The sequence below is a fragment of the Vigna angularis genome, chromosome 1, assembly GCF_016808095.1.
Source record: "Vigna angularis cultivar LongXiaoDou No.4 chromosome 1, ASM1680809v1, whole genome shotgun sequence".
Lineage (NCBI taxonomy): Eukaryota > Viridiplantae > Streptophyta > Magnoliopsida > Fabales > Fabaceae > Vigna > Vigna angularis.
The window spans coordinates 4,376,050-4,397,675 of NC_068970.1; the positions used below are offsets into that span (position 1 = coordinate 4,376,050).

General features: G+C 31.0%; 2 protein-coding genes across 2 annotated transcripts; both read left to right on the plus strand.

The window, feature by feature from the left end:
- The first annotated feature begins 9,511 nt into the window (after positions 1–9,511).
- LOC128195013 (uncharacterized) lies at positions 9,512–11,446 on the plus strand. The gene is made up of 2 exons (XM_052871803.1): positions 9,512–10,875; positions 11,196–11,446. Exons 1-2 carry the CDS (start codon positions 9,780–9,782, stop codon positions 11,228–11,230), a joined length of 1,131 nt encoding a protein of 376 aa, XP_052727763.1. The 5' UTR covers positions 9,512–9,779; the 3' UTR covers positions 11,231–11,446.
- Positions 11,447–17,154: 5,708 nt separating this feature from the next.
- Positions 17,155–18,704, plus strand: LOC108340869 (putative pectinesterase 63). The gene is made up of 4 exons (XM_017578450.2): positions 17,155–17,573; positions 17,769–17,975; positions 18,063–18,310; positions 18,388–18,704. The coding sequence occupies exons 1-4, from the start codon at positions 17,157–17,159 to the stop codon at positions 18,545–18,547; spliced, it is 1,032 nt and encodes a 343-aa protein (XP_017433939.1). The 5' UTR covers positions 17,155–17,156; the 3' UTR covers positions 18,548–18,704.
- Positions 18,705–21,626: the final 2,922 nt, after the last annotated feature.

Sequence of the window (21,626 nt, forward strand, 5' to 3'; positions counted from 1 at the left end):
TTATTTATGTTTAAAATTTAAGAATTAAATTGTGTTAAAATTTATATATTAACGAATTTTAATTTCAGATTAAAATTTATGGATTTAAGTATATTTAACCTTACCAATTATTACCAGAATTTTCATTAATCAGTTGTGTTTTTATTTATTTTTTAATTTCCTTTTTTTTTCTCAGATAAAAAAAAATCTATTACTAGAAAATCGAATTCCAGCTGTTGAAATGAATTACAGGTCAAAGTTCATGTGTCAGGGGGACCGAATTCTTACGCTCTGTAATAAAAAGCAACAATATGCCATTCATAAAAAAAAAAAAAGCAGAACAGTGTTACGTTAGAAAAAATTCTTTTGTAAGTGATTTTAAAATTATTTAAATTAAGAGAAAGAAATTGATGGAGAGGTAGAGAATTATTATAGTTGTTGAAGGATATGTTTTTAGAATGTAACTCGTTACCTAATCATGATTGAGTTGAATATGATATTGTGTCCATGGGAGTCACCTACAAAAGATATATATGCATGTCATAATAATCGTGCATTATAGAAAAAATTAGGCTTAATGGCTTGGTTTGTCTCCAATTTGGTTGAAGTGGGTCAAACTCGTTTCCTATTTTAAAAATGTTACTATTTCGTCTACATGTGGTTTAAAAGTAACAATTTTGTCCAAAATTAGTAAAAATTTGCCTCAATTAATTTCCTTCCGTTAAGTACAGAGAAACGATGTTAACTTTTATTTCTCTCTTATGCTCCTCTATGCAACGCGTCAGTCTTTCTCAATGCTATTAGTGTTCTTTTGTCTTTGGATTATGTTCACATTACTTATCCTTTGGTTGATACAACAATAAATTATATTAATAATTATTTTTATAATAAATTATAGTTTTATATACTTTATTATTAAATCTAATAACAAATATGTCATACAAAAATAAAATATAAAAAATTTAGATATACTAAAATTTATAAAAATCCTAGTATTTTGTTTAATTTTACCTTGCTTTGATATAAATATTTTTCAAATGATATATTTAAATATATTAATAATATTTTTAATTTAATATATTAATAATATTTTAATGAATTTTTTTTTACATTTTAACATAAAGTAATATATATGTTAAAATTTTAGTAAACAAATTATATTTTATTATAAAGTAAAATAGGTTATAAAATATATTTTGGAAATTGTAAAATAAATACCGTCCATGAAAGCTATTTTTAATCTCAAATTTTTTAAATACAACCATTTAAAAAAGCAACTTATAAAGAATTGTATAAAAAATTTATTTTTAACCTCAAAATTTGTAAATACAAGCTTTTAGAAATTATATTTATTAAAATTAATATAATTTTTATTCTCAAATTATTTTTAAAAGTAAATTTCTAGCTTAGTTAAATTATGTTATTTTTTACCTGTTTGTATTTTATAAAAATTATATAAAATATCTTTTCGTAACAAACGTCACATTTATCTATTGACAAGGTATTTCATATTCCTATAATAAAGTATAAGGTTCAAATAATATATAATTTGATTTAAAAATTAAATATAGTTTAAAAAAAATTAAAAATAGAAAAATATATTTGATCTATTAAATAATTATTAGAAAAATATGAATAAAAATGATATTTTAATCATTTTAATAATATAATAAAGATAATCTGAGTAGTTTCATACACAAAGCTTTCAAAACATCAAATATTATTATTTATTAATACTTTGTTTCAATTTTTGTAAATGTTACTCAAAAAAACCTTCTCTCTCCTACTTTTCAATAATTAAATGATTAAACCTTGTCTCTCCAACTCTCGATGCACATAAAATATTAGAGGGTGTACTGACAAAAAGCTAATGCATTTAGAGGAACAGAAGAGAGAAAAAAAAAAGTTAACGCCGTTTGTGCCTATTTAATGGAAGGGACTTAATTGAAGCAAATTTTTCTATGTTTGGATGCAATTGACATTTTTAAATCACGTGTGGACAAAATTGCAACTTTTTTAAAAGGATGGACGAACTTGACACACTTCAACAAAACTGGGGACAAAACAAACAATTAAGCCCAAAAATTACATTCGTACCATGTAATGTGTATCATAGGTGTATTATACATACATTTGATTTTAAAATATATATTATTGTCTTGCAATGATATTTTATTTCATTAGAATTGAAAATTATGGTATTTTGAGTACAATAGTCAGAATAAAACAAATTCCATATATTTACTCTAAGATAAGTGAATTGCATTAAAAAAGTTTTAATTCATACACTAATTAGTTTCTTTGTAAAATCTGTAATACTTTAAACCATTATAGTCTAATAAATAAAATTATTCTTTTGAATATGATTATTATTAGATGAAGGTCATCATACCTTAGGATCACTAAGTTCTAGACGAGGATAAAAATTATAAAATCTCTTAATTAGAATGTGCTGATATGATATAACAAAATATGATTTTAAATTAAATATAAAAAACATTTTTCCCATCTTAGAATTTTTTTATGAACAATATATAACCTTAAATTGGTCAAAAATAAATAATCGTAAATATCTAAAAACAATAAATGTTTAGTATTCATTATATTTTATTGATAAACCAAAAAGTACATAATTATAATGCATTTAAAACATTTTTTATTGATAAACCAAAAAGATTAATCACATTGCGGGTATAAGTTGTTTATTAGATATATTTGTCTTCTTTATTTATTTCAATACATTTTCATTAATCTTAATTCTATCTTAGTATTATCATATAGAGACAAATGTCGTAAGAAGTGACTTGTATTTATAGTAGATGCAGTGAAAAGGTAATATGGTGTAGAATGAAAGAGGTAAAGATTTGAGGAATGGAAGTTGAATCTCATTATATATCCATGATGGACAACTCACAATGTTGACAAAACCACTCGTGTTTTGACCGACAATGATGATTGGAAGGAACCACTAAAAGTTAAAGCTAAAAAGAACATTACCAAAGTGTTAGGCACAAGGGATGAAATCCAAGTGTTTCAATTCCATTGGTTAATTCATCCATTACAAATAACAAACAAACCATTTCACGCAAATCATGCTAAAGTATTGCTGTCACCAGTTGTCCAATTTTGTCTCCTATTATCTACCATCTTCCTTCACAATATCCAATCCATGCATGCTTCTTAATCCACGCAAATCAACAAAACTAACTCAAGGCTCGAGTCTTATTTCTTCATATTGTTCTCTATCTAAGGTTCGTTTCACAACCTCTTTTTGTTTCTTACTTTTCCAAATCGAACAAGTGGCTACTTTCACTAGTGCAGTAAAGGGAAATTCAAGAACTACTTTCCAAAGACATTTTGACACTCAAATTAGTTAATTATACTGATTAATTATCAAAATTAAGTGTTAAATGTTCAATAAATGTTATCACCTACATTCTTACTTTATGTATTTATAGGTTTTTGAAATAAGGTTTTGGTTAGGATTGACCCCATTATGGTCAAATAGCTCACAAGGATACTTTATTTTGTTAATCTTATTGAGCTTGCACTGATGCTTCTAATTAGTTTATAACCGAGCGGTCATTTGTGAGAATGAGACCGATTGGTCAACGTTGCCTCTAAGATTCTAGAAAACATTCTAATAAGGATTGACGGACCAATCATGTGGTGAGTGCATTGACTAGACCATTTACATGGTACACCATGCTACTTGCCTATTTTTAAAACTCATTTAGAAATTCAAAATCAAATTATAATTTAAGTAAATAAAAATACTAACCTAAAAAAAACATAGATATGAAAGAGCACATCAATAATAATGAATGGAGGTTAATGTCACACGCCTATAAAGAAATTAGTTTTCTTTCTACCAAACCTATTATATAAATATCTATATAAAGAAAGACATTAATTGTTCTTGGCCTTGACACACTTAGCATTGAAAAAAGGTTGTAAACATCGTATGAATTGATGATCACCAATTCTCCATATTGTTCACACCACTGCCAACTTCGTAATGTAAACTAAACAACGTTGTTAGTTATACTTGCCTTATTCCAACCAAACCTCTACCCAATGCATAGGTGGCATTTGGACAGCATACTATAATTTAGAAATGAGGTTTCCTTCCACATTGCCCGCAAAGTTTATTGTGGTTTGTGAGACATTTCACTGCTTTTGGCAACTGAGCTGGATCCTTATCTTGTATTTTAGGTCGCAACATATTCCATAACATATGGTAGATATGCTCATCTCACAGTTCCCAGGCCCCCAATGTTCGATAGTAAAAGCGAATTACAGTACCAGATAGATAGATGGATAACCGATCTTTTTGTTTTGTGGCTTACCTCGTGCATATATACACCACAGCCACAACTCAACTGTGAAAATGTTTTTTTTTTTTTCTTTAATGAGAACAACTGTTCGCAAAGGTTGTTTGAAACCAGAACAAGTGCACTACACGGTTCATAATTTCAGAGAATGTAGATCGAACATTAAATGAATTAATAAATTAATAAATAGAAAATAAAAAGCGGGTACTATTATATATCCCATGATATTATCAACTGTCCAGACAGAGATTAATGAGAAGAAACAAAAAATAGTTGATGTTATCTTGGTGACGTAAGAATATAAGGTTGTGGATAAGAGGAAGTGAATTTGTGTATATGATGAAAAAAAGAAGTATAGTAGTTTGTTTTTGGCAGTAGAAATGAGAAGACAATAATAGTAGTTTGGTGGTAGGGATGAGATGGAGACCGGTGAGAAGCGAAAACGACGAAAATGGTGAGTGAGGGGGCGCGTTTTACGGGGTTTGGTGGAGATGCTCCCTACCAATCACTATATACCACTCACTCTATTCACTCACCCTTTGTTTTACTTTTTGTCATCACCACCACCCTACTCTCGTCTTTTCGCACCCCCTCTCACCCTCATCCTCGTGGAGGGCCCTTTTCCTCCTTTCGCACCACTCATCTTAAGTCTCTTCTCGCATCACGATAATAAATAAAACATGAATACACTCGTCATCATGCAAGACATTGGCGAGAGACTGTTCATGTGCATTTCTTGATTTTGTTAAAATTATTACTAAGTCTTTGAAAAAACTTTATTTTACTCTTATATATTTGAATCTGCTAATAACTTTTAGATCCGTCAATTGAAGATATCTTTCATTATTAAACCTAATTATTATTACGATCGACGAAATTAGATTCCTTCATCATGCATGTATATTGTTTTCTCCTTTTGCAATAATTGGTTTATTTGCCACGACTCAAAAGATTTGGTGGCTGATCTTGACTCGTTATTAGGGAGTGGGATTTTCGGTTTGATCGCGTTGGATCTTGTCCAATACTTGCTTAATTATTGCTTTCGCTATTAAAAGGAGCCTTTACCAATCTCATTCATGCAAAGGGGTTTGTGAACCCAAACTATCAATGCCTCCATTGAAAAACGAAATGTTGCAATGAAGAGGAATATTAATTAATCACTCAACTTGATGCCAACAAAACAGTATATGTAATAATGTTGTATCGTAATGTCTTTTTGCAATTTGGCCTTTGAATTTATAGCTTCAATAGAGTTATGTGCGACCCCCCAGAGAGACTTTATAATCATGATTTGTGTCCTAGACTGACCATATATATGGACCAGACAAACATCATGGGAAAGTTTGGTTATACCAAGAATCTAAACCGTTGGTCAGATTATACAACATTGAAATGAATGTTTTGTATGGATGGCCTTGGAGTTAAAGGGTGAGTTCATTTGACACATCTAATGTAGCTATTTATCGAGGGCCACTTTCTTCATAAACGTAGAATTGTGTGGTGGGAAAGTGGTACTAAACGTGCTTAAAGATTAGATTTTTCATGTATTCACTAAGGGGAAGGTTAGATTGGACCAGGTTCCGAGATAGATGGAATTGGTGTGAGTTTTAAGGAGGATTTTAAGAGACTTTTTTGAAGTTGGAACCTTATTCAATGTCCGAAATGGAAAAAAAAATAAAATTGTTGGGTGTCAGAAAAGTGTTGAACTTTGATCAAATTAAGACTCGTGTTTGGGGTGTGTTTTTGTTTGGTGTTGGGAAAATCAAACTCTCATTTATGGAATGTATTCATGACTTGCAAGTACTATGTTGTGGCTGTTGGTTTAATAAATTTGCTTTTTTTTTTTTCAAAACGAAAAAACTGCTCACTGGCATTGTTCAACTTTTCAAACTTGACTTGAACGTTGCACGTGAATATGTAGGAAATTCATTTTGTTTATACTTTTCATCCAATGAAAAATTATTATATATAATTTTTTTAATTTTATAAAAATTACTTAAAAGTCACAATTATGATGACTTGAGGTTGATTGACTAATAATGTAAAACAACATGTCAGAACCATTACAATAAAAAAGATTATAATAACATCTTTACCTTATTATAAAAATCCAATACCAGTTATTAACTAAAATTTATCGAAAATTATAAAATTATAGATAAGGTTCATTGAACGTCAGACTCGCACCATATATGTGCTTTAATAATTTTCAACTAAAAAAATAATATAGTTAGAAAAGGTTATTAATTAACATTTTCACTTTCATTCTCAATAGGTACCTTTCAATCAAATAACAGGGTCCAAATTTTTGCATAAGTTTTTTTTACTTCGACTTGATCAGCATACAGTAAGCATGACACAATTTCAAATGCTATTGTAAAATCCCCTTACAACATTTATGACATCGATATCAAATAATATTTCTACATAAATTATCCAGCGATTGGTTACTTTATTTTATAAGATAATATGTGTATATATTATAATTAAAATCACGTATGAAAGCCAAATAATGTGTTTAAATTTGCTTTTACTCTTTACACTTTTTCGTAAATACGTAATTATAGTTTTTCTAAATAAATTTTAGATTTAATCCATAAGTTTTAAAATTTAAATTATTTTGATTTACTTTATGTCATGTTAACATAAAATATTACATATCGGTTAATAATCGAGATGCTAATTTATTTTTTATTGACTAATACAAGTTTTTATATTTTTTATTAAGTTTTAATGGTTAAATTTTTCCTTTAATTGGGTGACATGATTTATGTTTGTGTTTTTATGTAACATCTTTATAATTTGGATTGAGTTCACTAACATTCTCTTCACTCAAATTATATGACTTTTATTTTTTAATAACATATTGATAAAAACATAATGCATAGAAATATATTACAGCTCAAATATATATGTATATATATATATATATATATATATATATATATATATATATATATTTTTGTGAGTCTGCATGGATGTCGGCAATATTCTGATCAAAACATTGACGTGAGTATGGTCCCGTCCCATAATTTCACATGCTCTCTTGGCTGTTTTCTTCTTCTTTTTGTGATCTTTATCCTTTAATTTTGCCATCTATTTCCACTTCAATTCTACATATCATAACTCCCACAAGATAATTAAAAAATACATCTTCTTTTTGGATGGTGAAAATGTACTTCAATCCCACCCTGCACATGCATCTGTCTTCTGCTTTGAACGTCTTCTGGAATTTAGTGCCTACAACCTTCTCAAATTAGATCCTGTTAGATTTTTCTTTTCTTTCAGGGGGGTCTCTGCAATGTCCCTAGAAGAAAGCAACAACTCATTTTCTTCTCCTTTTTTATTTTTAACTCCATTTTCATAACTGCTCTCTTTCACTTTTCATAATATATTTATTAATTTCATTGCAAATCACTGCCTATTCTTTTCACTGTTCCCATATTATCCTCTCTATTATAAATTTTATTGCACGTACCATCACATCCACATGCGTGTTTGAGTAAGAAAATTTATGTGAATCGGTAGATTTCATTTTTTTTGTCAGAAAAAAATAAATCTATATAAATATAGGAAATACACGAATATATAAAGTGATAAATAAAGAAAATTAACATAATAAAAAACTTACCTTACAAATCTCGAGATTTATTACTGTAATGAAATCAATAAGTAATTAATCATGCTCTCATTTACTTACTATACCGGGCTTTTGTTAACAAAGTATTTTGTTTAACTTTTATATCTAACTAGTTTTACAAAATTATTAGATAGTTCATATGTCATGCACTTATTTTAATTCCCAAATATGTAATGCAGTTATTTTAATTCACTTAGTCAAAATACTTTTTTTAAATAATGTTTCAATGTTTTTCTAATATTAAGTTGTCATTACAATAATACTTTTTTTTACTTGTAAGATAAATATTGGTTTCACATATATATTATAAATTATAAAACTCCAATGTTTTTTAACGCTTGATAACGACTAAAATGACAGATAACATAAAAAGTCCATCAACTATTATTATAATTGATTTTAATATCATATTAAAAAATATGTCAATTTATAAACTTAACTTATTCTCATAATTAATATGCGATAAAAAAGATAACTCCATTATATATAAAAATATTTTCTCATAAAAAATTATTTTGTTTTTTCTTTATTTTTGTCTTTCATCAACTCTTCCCCTCAAGCTATGTATTTTCATTATCATTGTTAACTTCAAAAGTGATATGAAACAAAATATATAATTTCATAAAAATTTAATTCTGAAAGAATATTGAGAAACATTTCGTTAGGCTAAAATAAATGTAGCTGTAGTTTTCGTTTTCTTATTTTTCTTTCTGCTGAATGCATGTCTTCAAAAAGCAAAGTCAATAATATATATATATATATATATATATATATATATATATATATATATATATATATATATATATTATAAAAAGAGAACATTCATTAAAAGGACATTGATACGTTAATATAGATTTTTTTTACAAGTTTCATTTTTTTTATTAGATTTAAAGTACGTTAATATAATAATAAATAAATAATAAAGTAATAAAATATTATAAAAAAATATTGTCAAAATATTTTTTTCTTATTAAAAATTGTGACTTTCAAAGCAATCCTTACCAAAATCAGAGACTGCAGCCATACATCATATGTTATGTTGCATCAGCTTGCATGCCAATTCTTTAATTCACACTGCACAACTCAAACTTGTCTCTTCACACTTTGCCAAGTTTCTATACGCAAATGACTTTCATATTCCTTTACCATGCAAGTTATTCTATTATTGTTTCTTTTATATGGAATCATTGCTACTCCTGTTAGACACTTCAAATCTTTCACCTCGTACCTTAATTATTCCCTTTCGACACCGATCTTTGAAAACAAGAGTATTATGAAGATAACAACACTTTGACACATCATTCATCAATGCGTCATTTTCTCTTATTTTTCACTTTCACTAAAAATCTTCTTTCAAATCTCACATAGACCTTTCCTAATTTTCTTGTGTGGTATAACTGTCAGAATGCTCCGTAATTGGTTTTTCCCCTTTTGTTCCTATTTTACTGTTTTTTATTTGCTCCTCTGCTATCCTATATATAAGGGCACTCCTTTACTTTTCCACGCACAATATATACATTTTATATTCACATGATATCAGTGTGTAGATTCTTCTTTCTTGATCTTCTGCTTTTCCAAGATTACTTTTGCCGCTTTTGCCTACTCTGTAAGTCTTTCGTCTTCATTGCTTGCTCATCATGATGCGCACATTCTCACACACGAATCACTCAGTTCATAGACATGATTCTTCAAGAGCATCTTCCGTCGCTCTTCCATGATGGTATCAGAGCTCTTCCTTTGAAGAGCTCTGTTGCGCCTCTAAACCCTATTTTTTTTTTGGTTCCTCTTTTCTTCTCTTTGCCTATTCTTTTACAGGATATTCCACGATGATGGAGGAACATACTCTTTCTTCCGGTCTCCTGTATCTTCATCCAAGCGAAAGCCCTGCAATTTCCCTTGTTTCCCCTCTCTTAGAATCCAACAATTACCATGCTTGGAGCAAATCAATGTGCACAGCCTTGAGTGCCAAGAACAAGATTCAATTTATTGATGGTACCGCTACACCGCCGCAAAAGGAAGCTGATTTTTATCACGCATGGACAAGATGCAACGACATGGTGGTCTCTTGGCTCGTACATTCTGTATCTCCGGACATACGCCGCAACATCCTCTGGATGGATAGCGCCCAGGCCATATGGGACGACCTAAAATCAAGATTCTTCCAAGGAGATCTCCTACGCATTTCTGAGTTACAAAATGAAGCCGCCGCTCTAAAACAAGGGGAAAGAACCGTGACAGAGTTTTTTACCAAGTTGTGTATAATATGGGATGAGCTCGACAACTTTCGTCCTGAACCGACCTGCTCCTGTGAAATCAAGTGCTCTTGCAAACTTATTTCAACAATTGCTCAACGAAAGCATGAAGATCGGACTCTACAATTTCTTCGCGGACTGAATGAACAATACGATAACATTCAGTCTCACGTTTTGCTTATGGATCCTATGCCTCCCATTTCAAAAATCTTTTCCTATGTTGTACAACAAGAAAGACAGGTTATGAGCAATAATTTTCTCAATGGGTTGGAAATTAAACACGTTGCTGCTGTCGGCATCGTCACTTGTTCCTATTGTGGCAAAAATGGTCACAACGAATCGGTTTGCTTCAAGAAACATGGATTCCCAGCTAACAAAAATACTACTGGTAAGAAGATTTGCTCTCATTGTGAAAAAGCTGGACATACCATTGAAGTCTGCTACAGGAAACATGGGTTTCCTCCAGGTCATAAACTCCATAATGGAAAAAGTTTCATGACTACAAATCAAGATACCAAGAATGATGGTTCTTCAGATGCCAATGATCAAGAGGTCCGCTTGACACAACAACAATATCAAGCTCTCCTGACTCTTATCAAGCCCTCTCACGACACAGGAACCTCATCAACTAATCAGATCAGTTCTGTAATATCTAATTCAAATGATACAGGTAAATCCGTTTTTACCCTTACTTCTCATGAAGGCAAAGGTATTATATCTTGGATTCTAGATTCTAGCGCAACAGATCACGTTTCCTCTTCCCTCACTCACTTAAGCTCTTATGAAAAAATTACTCCTGTAACCATTAATCTACCTAATGGCATGCAAACCACCGCCACACATAAAGGCATTGTTAAAATCAGTGAACATATTATTCTCAAAGATGTTCTGTTTATTCCAGATTTTTGTTATAATCTCATCTCTATCTCTAAGCTGGTTGCACATAATAATATCTGTATTACTTTCACTAATGGAAAATGTTTTATTCAGGATTTGACAACAAACAACAAGACTGGTTCAGTTGATATCAATGGAGGGTTGTACATCTTTCGTGGATCCACCAACATTACACAGCATTTTACTCACTCTGTAGATAAGCACACTCCTGCTAAATCTGATTGTAACAACATTTGGCACAATCGGCTAGGTCATTTGTCTGATAAAAGACTAGAAATTTTGAGACAAAAGTATAGTTACATTGATTTTAGAACTGAAAATTGCAATGCTTGCCACACTGCTAAACAAAGACGTCTTCCTTTTTCTCCTAGTATTACTCGTACCTCCCATGCTTTTGATCTTATACATATTGATATTTGGGGACCATGCTCTAATCCCTCCTTGCATTCTCATAGATACTTTTTAACCATTGTTGACGATTATACTAGATATACTTGGATACATTTGATGAAACATAAATCTGAAACTCGTCAACACATTCTTCATTTTATTGCATATGTTAAAAATCAATTTAAAACTAGCATCAAGATCATTCGGTCTGATAACGGCAAAGAATTTGCTGTGACTGATTATTTTAATTCTGAAGGTATAGTTCATCAAACTTCTTGCATTGAAACACCTCAACAGAATGGTATAGTTGAGAGGAAACACCAACATCTTCTCAATGTAACTAGAGCCTTGCTTTTTCATTCTAAAATCTCTACTCATTTTTGGACATATGCCCTCAACTATGCTACTCTTTTAATTAACATAATGCCTACTCCTTTTCTCAATAATTGTTCACCATATGACAGATTGTATCAAAATGATTTTGACATTTCCAGGTTAAGAGTCTTTGGCTGCCTCTGTTATGTTAGCACTCTTCATTCCAATAGACAAAAGCTTGATCCTCGTGCCAAGCCCAGCCTCTTCCTCGGATTACATCCTACTACTAAAGGTTACATTACATATGACCTTGATAGCCACGATATTAAAGTTTCTAGAAATGTTGTTTTTCTTGAAACTGAATTTCGTGCCATTACTTTCCCCTCTATACAAGATCAGTGTGTTTCGATACCTTTATCTACTAATCCCTTTATGCATAATGATGATCACAATCACACTGTTGTTCCCATAGATAATGTAACCATAAATGATGAACATACTCAAGACCCTACAGAAAATGCAAATCATGAAAATGACTCTCCTAGACGATCTACTAGAATTAGAAAACCACCATCCTATCTAAAAGATTTTCAAATCTCTTCTTATAGTACCACTAAAACAAAATACCCAATTAGTAATATCCTATCTTTTTCCAAATTATCAACTGCATATAAAGCTTTCATTTTCTCTCTAGATAGTGTTACTGATCCACAGGATTACAAAGAGGCCATACAACATGATCATTGGCGGCATGCTATGAAAGAAGAAATCATGGCTCTAGAACACAACAATACGTGGACCATCACCACTCTCCCTTCCAACAAAAAGGTCATAGGCTGCAAATGGGTATACAAAACAAAGCACAAGGCCGATGGGACCATAGACAGATTCAAGGCTCGCCTTGTTGCCAAGGGCTATACTCAAATGGAGGGTATTGATTATTTTGATACATTCTCTCCTGTTGTTAAACTGACTAGTGTTCGTTTCATATTATCTTTAGCTTCAGCTAAAAATTGGCACATCCGACAATTGGATGTCAATAATGCATTTTTACATGGTGACTTAAATGAAGAGGTTTACATGCAAATACCACCGGGGGTCCTTGCAACAGGTAAAAATCAGGTTTGTCTCCTTCATAAATCCCTTTATGGTTTGAAACAAGCTAGCAGACAGTGGTATGACAAGTTATCATCTTTTCTTCTCTCTCACAACTTTTCACAAACATCTGGAGACCACTCCCTTTTTACAAAGCATACTGGGAATAACATTACTATAATGCTTGTTTATGTTGATGATATAATACTCACTGGAAATAATGTTCATGATATTGATCAAATAACAAACCTGCTTAATGAAAATTTTAAAATAAAAAATCTTGGTAATCTATCTTACTTTTTGGGATTTGAAGTTGCTAGAAGCAGTGCAAGGATCCTTTTAACCCAGAGGAAATATGCTATTGATCTTCTCACAGAAACAGGAATGCTTGATGCAGCTCCTGTCAGCACCCCTATGAACTTCTCCACCAAAGTCTCTTCTGATGGTGTTCCTCTTGATGACCCCGCTGCATTCAGGAGGCTAATAGGAAGACTTATCTACCTCACCAACACCCGTCCAGATATCACTTACGCTGTACATCGTCTCAGCCAGTTTGTTGCTGCTCCTACCACGCTCCATCACCAAGCTGCCTTTAGAATCTTACGATATATCAAACAAACTCCTGGCCAAGGTATTTTTCTAACTGCAACTAATAACCTTCAATTAAAAGCTTATAGTGATTCCGACTGGGCCGGTTGCCCTGACTCTCGCAAATCCACCACTGGCTACATTGTTTACTTGGGGGACTCGCCAATATCATGGAAATCAAAAAAACAAAACACGGTCTCACGCAGCTCATCCGAAGCAGAATATCGCGCTCTTGCCCAAACCGTATGTGAGCTCCAGTGGCTTAGCAATCTTATGAATGATCTCCATCTTCCTCTTCCACAACCTGCCACCATATATTGTGACAACATGTCTGCCATCAAAATTGCCACAAACCAAGTTTTCCATGAACGAACAAAGCACATAGAGATTGACTGTCATCTCATTCGGGAAAAAGTTCAACAGGGCATTGTAAAGCTCCTCCCCATACACACTACTCTACAACTTGCTGATATATTGACCAAGCCTCTTCCTCCTTCAACCTTCCATAGCATTAATTCCAAGCTTGGCACTCTTAACATCTACGCCAAGCTTGAGGGGGGCTGTCAGAATGCTCCGTAATTGGTTTTTCCCCTTTTGTTCCTATTTTACTGTTTTTTATTTGCTCCTCTGCTACCCTATATATAAGGGCACTCTTTTACTTTTCCACGCACAATATATACATTTTATATTCACATGATATCAGTGTGTAGATTCTTCTTTCTTGATTTTCTGCTTTTCCAAGATTACTTTTGCCGCTTTTGCCTACTCTGTAAGTCTTTCGTCTTCATTGCTTGCTCATCATGATGCGCACATTCTCACACACGAATCACTCAGTTCATAGACATGATTCTTCAAGAGCATCTTCCGTCGCTCTTCCATGAATAACATAAAGATATTATTATTAAAAAGCAATTCAGACTGACAATGGACTATTATGATGTCATTATACAATTATAAGGGACATATTGAATAATAAAAATTCATTGTAACATGAATGTTACATCTCATTTAGAATTAGTCAAGGATCATAATCATGTTTTACAAAGTGATAACTACAATTGTGAGCTGAAAAAACTACAATTATAATACTTAAAAAAAATAAGAACGGAGAAATAAATGCATCTTATCAAGTTACTCAAAAACCTTCAAAATTTGGCATACCAGAAAAAAACTGAGATTATCGTGCACAATTTAAAATTAGGGCATACAATACTTTATTTTTTATTATATTTTAGTTTGATGTGGGTCATAACAAACCAATTATAGTGTTCTGCAGTCTTGATTGGACAGCAAATGAAAATTATTAGAGGCAAAATTATGAATCATGCCATAACAGGTAAGAACATGAAATACTGATAATTTCGATTTTGATCCTACTGGGGTTCCTGACAAAAAGGATAAAAACGAATATGCTGAAGCAGAAACAACATTTAGATTTGTAGTTTACAAAACTGAAAGTTGTGGTGTTTATTGATTAGTTGAAGCCCAAGGTTGGAACAACATGAACTGGATAATAAAAATAGAAATAGGCTAATCCGAGAAGTGCGATGAAGATGGACATATTTAGACTCAAAGATCGAGATAGACAAAAAAAAACATCAAAATCGGTTTAAAATTTAACGTAAATAAAATCAATTTATAATATATATATATATATATATATATATATATATATATATATATATATATATATATATATATATATATATATATATATAAATGAGCGTAAATTTTACTTTATAAATCAGTTAAATCAGTACAGATCCAAATTGAAAATTAATTTAAATTCAAAGTTTTGATTTTCATGAATGTTATTTATATATTCAATTATATATTTAATAAAATTCATATTCTTTTGATGTTTAAAAGAAACCGTGTTAATAGGTTTTTTATGAGTATTTTAGCTTTGTGTATTTTTTCAATTTGATTTTTTTTTGGAATTGTGTGTCTTTTTTTATCTCAATCCAGGTTAATTAGGACCAAACCCTCTAAATTTTGCCAGATTGACAGTAGTAGAATATATAGATAAGTTGGTTCTTTCAAGGTCATTCTTGTGTGAAGCTTATATTGCATAGTACATACTACCTGTTCATTTTAGTATCTCACGCTTGTCTTATACGGTTTGCGAAGGTAAGTTGACCCATAATTGATAAAAAAATAAAATAAAAACCACAATATTACTTTAAAATATAAAATATCATCTGTTTTAAAAATCTAACTATGGTTTATCTAAGAAAAAATATTTGTCAGACATAGTAGAATCATTTATATCTTAAGCCACCTAAAAATATTTTATTTTATCTCTAATTTATACTACTAAAGCATTATATAGCCATTCAACCTCCACTAAATCATAAAGAGCGCTTCAATTTCATATATATTATTCAGATTTTACTTTTACTTAGCTTTAACATCTAATTTTCCAGTATGCCCATTGATGATAATATAATATTATGTTCTGTACCTTCTAGTAATAAAATATAATTTAGCATTTTCTAGTTTAATTAAAACGTTGACATATCCTAATATAATATAACCTTTTATAAACAAAGAACAACAAGCTATTCAATGTCCACATAATCTATAAACCCTTTTTATTAATAGTCATATATAATGCACAACACCATGTTAGGAAAATAAATAATTTTATATAAGATAAGTTTTAAATTGAGATTAATATCTTTAGGATTTAGAGTTTCTGATTTTATTAATAAGTGTTTTTACTTGATATTTTATCTAAATTGAATAGTGTGATAGTAAAATCACACATAAAAAATAGTATTTATTCTTTATATAATGTGTTGTGTATTTTCTTTATTTTTTTTCGTGAATAATAGATATAAACAAAGAATCATAATAAAGAACTAAAGTTGTTTGGAGTACATATTGCAAAATTTATGAAGATCATAAGAAAATTTGTTCTAACATTATGACAATCAAAGATTTACTTCAACATTAAAATAATAAAATATCTTACAATAAAAATATTGTTAAAGTGTATAAAAACACGAAAAATATTATTACAACAACACACAATTCTTAGAAAGTAGTAAGAGCCTTAAATATGAAGGAAAATGTAACTGTTAGAGTTTTGCTGCAAAGTGATTTGCTGCAAACTCTATTTGCAAGAATTCTTTTATTTTTTTTATTCAAGTTTATTTTGTTTGTATAAATGGTAGTTGAATAGTACTTATGAAAACCGAAAACGAATTAATGTAAAAAAAATACTTCATATTCTTACTTTTAAGAAAATTTAACAGACTTTGTTATAAGTAATACTTATATGTCTAAGCAGTGATTGTGAACCTATTTAAAAAATCTTAAAGAAAAATTGAACGTAATAAAAAAAAATAAACTAGTACAAAAACATTTGTTTTCCATATTCTTCTATTATAAATTGTGTATCGTTTACAAAAAGAGTTCTTATGAAAATTTCAAATTTAATTAAACCTTAAAATTATTAACTTGTGAAATACTAATATTGATTCCAACTTTTCTCCATCTAGCTCTGTACTTACAAGTGACAGCAAAATCATTGAAGTATGGGCCTCCAAAGTTGACAGCCCTTAACATTGAGCCCAATTAACCTCCACGTACTCTAATTTTTCTCTGTATATAGAGTTCTCTTCTTACGCAAGTCACTACGTTGCATTGCAGCATAAGGTGATGGGTCACGTTGAAAGTGGCGGTTCATTTTTTGCTGCAGTTACACTCGCACTCCACCTCGTAACAGCAACCATCCTTTTCCTTCCCCCATCTTCTTTAAACAGCGCTGTTAGAATCGTTAGGGTTCGTAGGGACGGCACGGGGGATTTCAGGACGGTGACGGAGGCCGTCAACAGCATTCCTTCAGGGAACAAGCGGCGAGTGGTGGTGTGGATCGGAATTGGCGAGTACCGCGAGAAGATAACAGTCGATAGGTCCAAACCTTTCGTCACGTTTTATGGAGAGAGAAATGACAGCGACACCCACACCATGCCCATCATAACGTACCACGCCACCGCGTTAAGGTATGGGACAGTCGACAGCGCCACCGTCGCTGTCGACTCCGACTACTTCGTCGCTGTCAATGTCGCTTTTGTGGTGCGTTTCTCTCTCTCTCTCTCTCTCTCTCTCTCTCTCTCTCTCTCTCTCTCTCTCTCTCTCTCTCTCTCTCTCTCTCTCTCTCTCTCTCTCTCTCTCTCTCTCTCCTTTTATTGTGCGCATAATAAATTAATCGAAACAAATAATTTTACAATTGTCACATGTTTAAATGTTGTGAGGTACGTATACATGCAGAACTCGTCTCCAAGGCCAGATGAAAAGAGTGTTGGAGCACAGGCAGTAGCCATGAGGATATCAGGGGACAAGGCTGCGTTCTACAACTGCAAGTTCACGAGCTTTCAGGACACTTTATGTGATGATAAAGGCAGACATTTTTTCAAGGACTGCTACATCCAAGGCTCCTACGATTTCATCTTTGGAAATGGAAAATCCATCTACTTGGTTCGTATTTGTATGTATGTAATAGCCCCTTTAATTCCATTTATTATGTTGAAAGGGTAGTTCACATGTATGATGATATGCCTGTAGAGAAGTACCATAGAATCGGTTGCAAAGGGTTTGAGTGTTATAACAGCACAAGGGAGGGAAAGCGTTGCAGAAGATACTGGATTCAGTTTCCTTCACTGCAACATTACGGGGAGTGGTAACAGGAACACTTACCTCGGACGTGCGTGGAAGAAGAGCCCTAGAGTGGTATTTGCTTACACTTACATGGGCTCCCTCATCAGTGCCCGGGGATGGTTCACCAATCAACTTCCTCAACGCAAGTCCAACCAGTACGTTTTGCAGATGTCAAAAATATACTTATAAATTTTCATGTTTTATAAACTAATATAATTTGACATTATTATAGGACAATCTACTATGGAGAATATAGGTGCATGGGAGCAGGAGCTTTTTCCTCTGGGCGTGTAAAATTTCGGAAGATACTGTCGTATGAAGAAGCAAAGCCCTTCATGAGCATGGCCTATATTCATGGAGGAAAGTGGGTTGTCCCACCTCCAAAGCTGTGACCATGTGAGCATTAATTGTTATGAGAGAAACCACTCATACATGCTTGTATCATCATTGTGCTGTGCGACTATACCTGTCTACTAGTGTAACAAACAAACTGTTACGTAAAACTTTGAAAACCTTGTTGGGTGTACTTGATTGTTGTAAGAAATAATTCATAAGATGCTGTACAAATTTCCTTTTATATATATGATGAAAGTTAAAGTATGGCCATAAAGTTAATGCAAAAAACGAAGGTAGGAACACATAGAGACTGCTAAAACTTACCCTTCTCGTGCTACATCGTAGTTATCGACAACTAGCCATATTTACTAGTTAGAGATATGCATGGTCTTAAATATGGGTGGAAACCGACCGAACCCGCATCATCATCCAAAATCTAAATTCGGCCAGCGGTGGATTTGGATTGGAAAACAAGTTAGATGAAGCAAATAAAGTGGATTAATGCAGGTAGAGGTGTTTGGATATGGAAAATGAATTATGAATTTATTCTTTTCCTATTCAAATCCCCAATTGCAGGCAGTGATGCCTCCTCTCCTATCGTTTTCATTCTTCTTACCCAACTTCTAATCCTGGTACTTGTGATCTATAATGGTTTGTTGATTTTGGTGGATGAAGACGCGTTCTCATCACATTCCCAATTCCCTCTTCACTGAAATTTCTTGCCGTTCTGCTTGTTCGCGTTTGTCTACTCTGTTCATTTGTTCACTATCATAGGATCTGCGTTCGCGATGCAAGTTTGCGTGGATGGAGGCTCCATCTGAGTCGTCATAGTATATTTATTAATTAATTATATATAATTTTAAATATTTTATATACATTTAAATACATTATTTAAAAGTTATAAATCATTTTAAATAAAAAAAATTAAAAAAGTGAAAGTGTGTGCACCTGAATTCCTACAATTTTAATTATTTTGTTTTTTTATTAATTTAAATAGTTTATATTTAATATTTTTATTAATTTAAATAATTTATAACGGAAACAATTGTTATTAATTAATTATAATTTGTAAAAAAACTATAATAATAAAAATTCAAAAGAATAGAAATATAAATTTTTTTGAATTTTTAATTAGATAATTACAATAATTATAGTTATAAATTATTTAATTGAAATTATTTTATAAGAAATTTAATTTAATACAAAAATATTAAAATCATGAAATTTATTTATTTAATAATATTAAAAAACTTTAATTATTAATTATATATAATTTTAATTATTTTAAATACATTTAAAGATATTTTTACAAATTATAAATGATTTTAATTAATAAAAAAAATTAAAAATTAAAAAATATGTAAACACATATTTTTTCTTATATATTATCCATTATGTTTTACTTAATACGATCCTTTCCATTCACATTTAAATTCTTGAATACAAACTTATTTGTTTCAATGTGATTATAAAAAGCCTTAACTTAGTCTCTAAGAAATCAACAATACAATTCAAAGTAGGAAGAAATCCCCCCTCCCTTTTTTTTTTTTGACATTTTGAATGTTTTATCACATGCCACTTTAGTTATAATTAAAAAATTGTGCATATATATATATATATATATATATATATATATATATATATATATATATATATATATATATATATATATATATATATATATATATATATATATATATATATATATATATATATATTGGTATCAAAATGGATTGTAACTCGCGAGTCAATCACTTTAGATTTGAGCCGAATTGGATTTGAAAAATATATAATTTTTTTATGCGAGCTAGTTTCCAATCCGGCTCACTTAGAACCCGGCTCATCGGGTTGAACCCATGTTGAGCCAGGTTGACTCACCAACCTACCTAATTTAATTTAATTATTTATTATTTTGTGTTTTAAATTCAATATTATTAGTTAGCATTTTTTTTATTATATTGTAGATTATTATAAAGAAAAAGATGTTTCGAGAGAAAAATATTATAAATTTATTTATTCAAGACTCTAATATTATAAATGGAAAAATGTTACAAAAATTATCAATAATAAAAACTTATTTGTTCGCCTTTTATACATGTTTTTGGATTACGCTTGGATTGTATGATACTTTTTTATTTATTTTGAATTGTCTATGGAGTTTAACATTATTTTAGTGTAATGTTTTATTTAGATTTGAATTAAAAAAATTATAATTTTTTAATTTTAAAAAATACTTATAAATAAATGAACCAGACAACCCGTTTAACCCATCAACCCATGGTGGATCGGGTCAAGTTCGAAATTTTTAACTCGCTAATAAGTGAGGGGAGTTACTCCTTCCATCACCACACACGACTTCCAACACCTTCTCATTTCTTTTTTGTCCCTCAGTTTAAACGAATGACGAATGTGAATATGCGTTTGTTTCTTAAACTCCATGCACGGATGTAAATATGCGTTTGTTTCTTAAACCGTAATTGAATACAAGAGTTTTACTCTTTTGTTGTGTAAGACCTTTTCCCCCATATAGATAAATCTACACTCAGTTGAGCTTGAGAGTTTCATGATGCAGTGAACTCAATCAAGCTATTCAAACCTTTTTTATTTATGGATTTTGTGATTAAGAGCTTCGGGAGTCTGACAACTTCTCAGTTTTCATTATCTTTTATAATTATTTGATAACATTTTCTAGACCATTTTATGGCTAATAGCAAACTTGTAAGTTTTGACTAGGAAATAAAGTATTTGGCTAACTGAAAATTCTTGTGAATTGATGATTTCTTCTACAGGGTGGGAACTGTTGTGTTACTGGTGCAGTTTTCATTGCAAATATGTTGTCTGATGTTCTTCAGCGTGTGGTTCTGTAGGGTATTTTTGAAATAAAAAAAAGGTTTAAACCCTCCCTTGGTCCTCAAGTTTGTATGAAAATCTCATTTGGGTCCTCAAGTTTTTTTCTGTCTCAATTGGGTCATATTTTTTGTAAAAGTGAGCACATTGTACCATAACCGTTAAGTGATGTGAGACGGCGTTAAATTGGTGTGAGTTGGTGCACAGAGAATGTGGTGATGTGTTTAGGGTTTCTTACGTGGACTGTTTTGTTTAAAAAAATAGTGCTGATGTGGCATAAGTACCCTT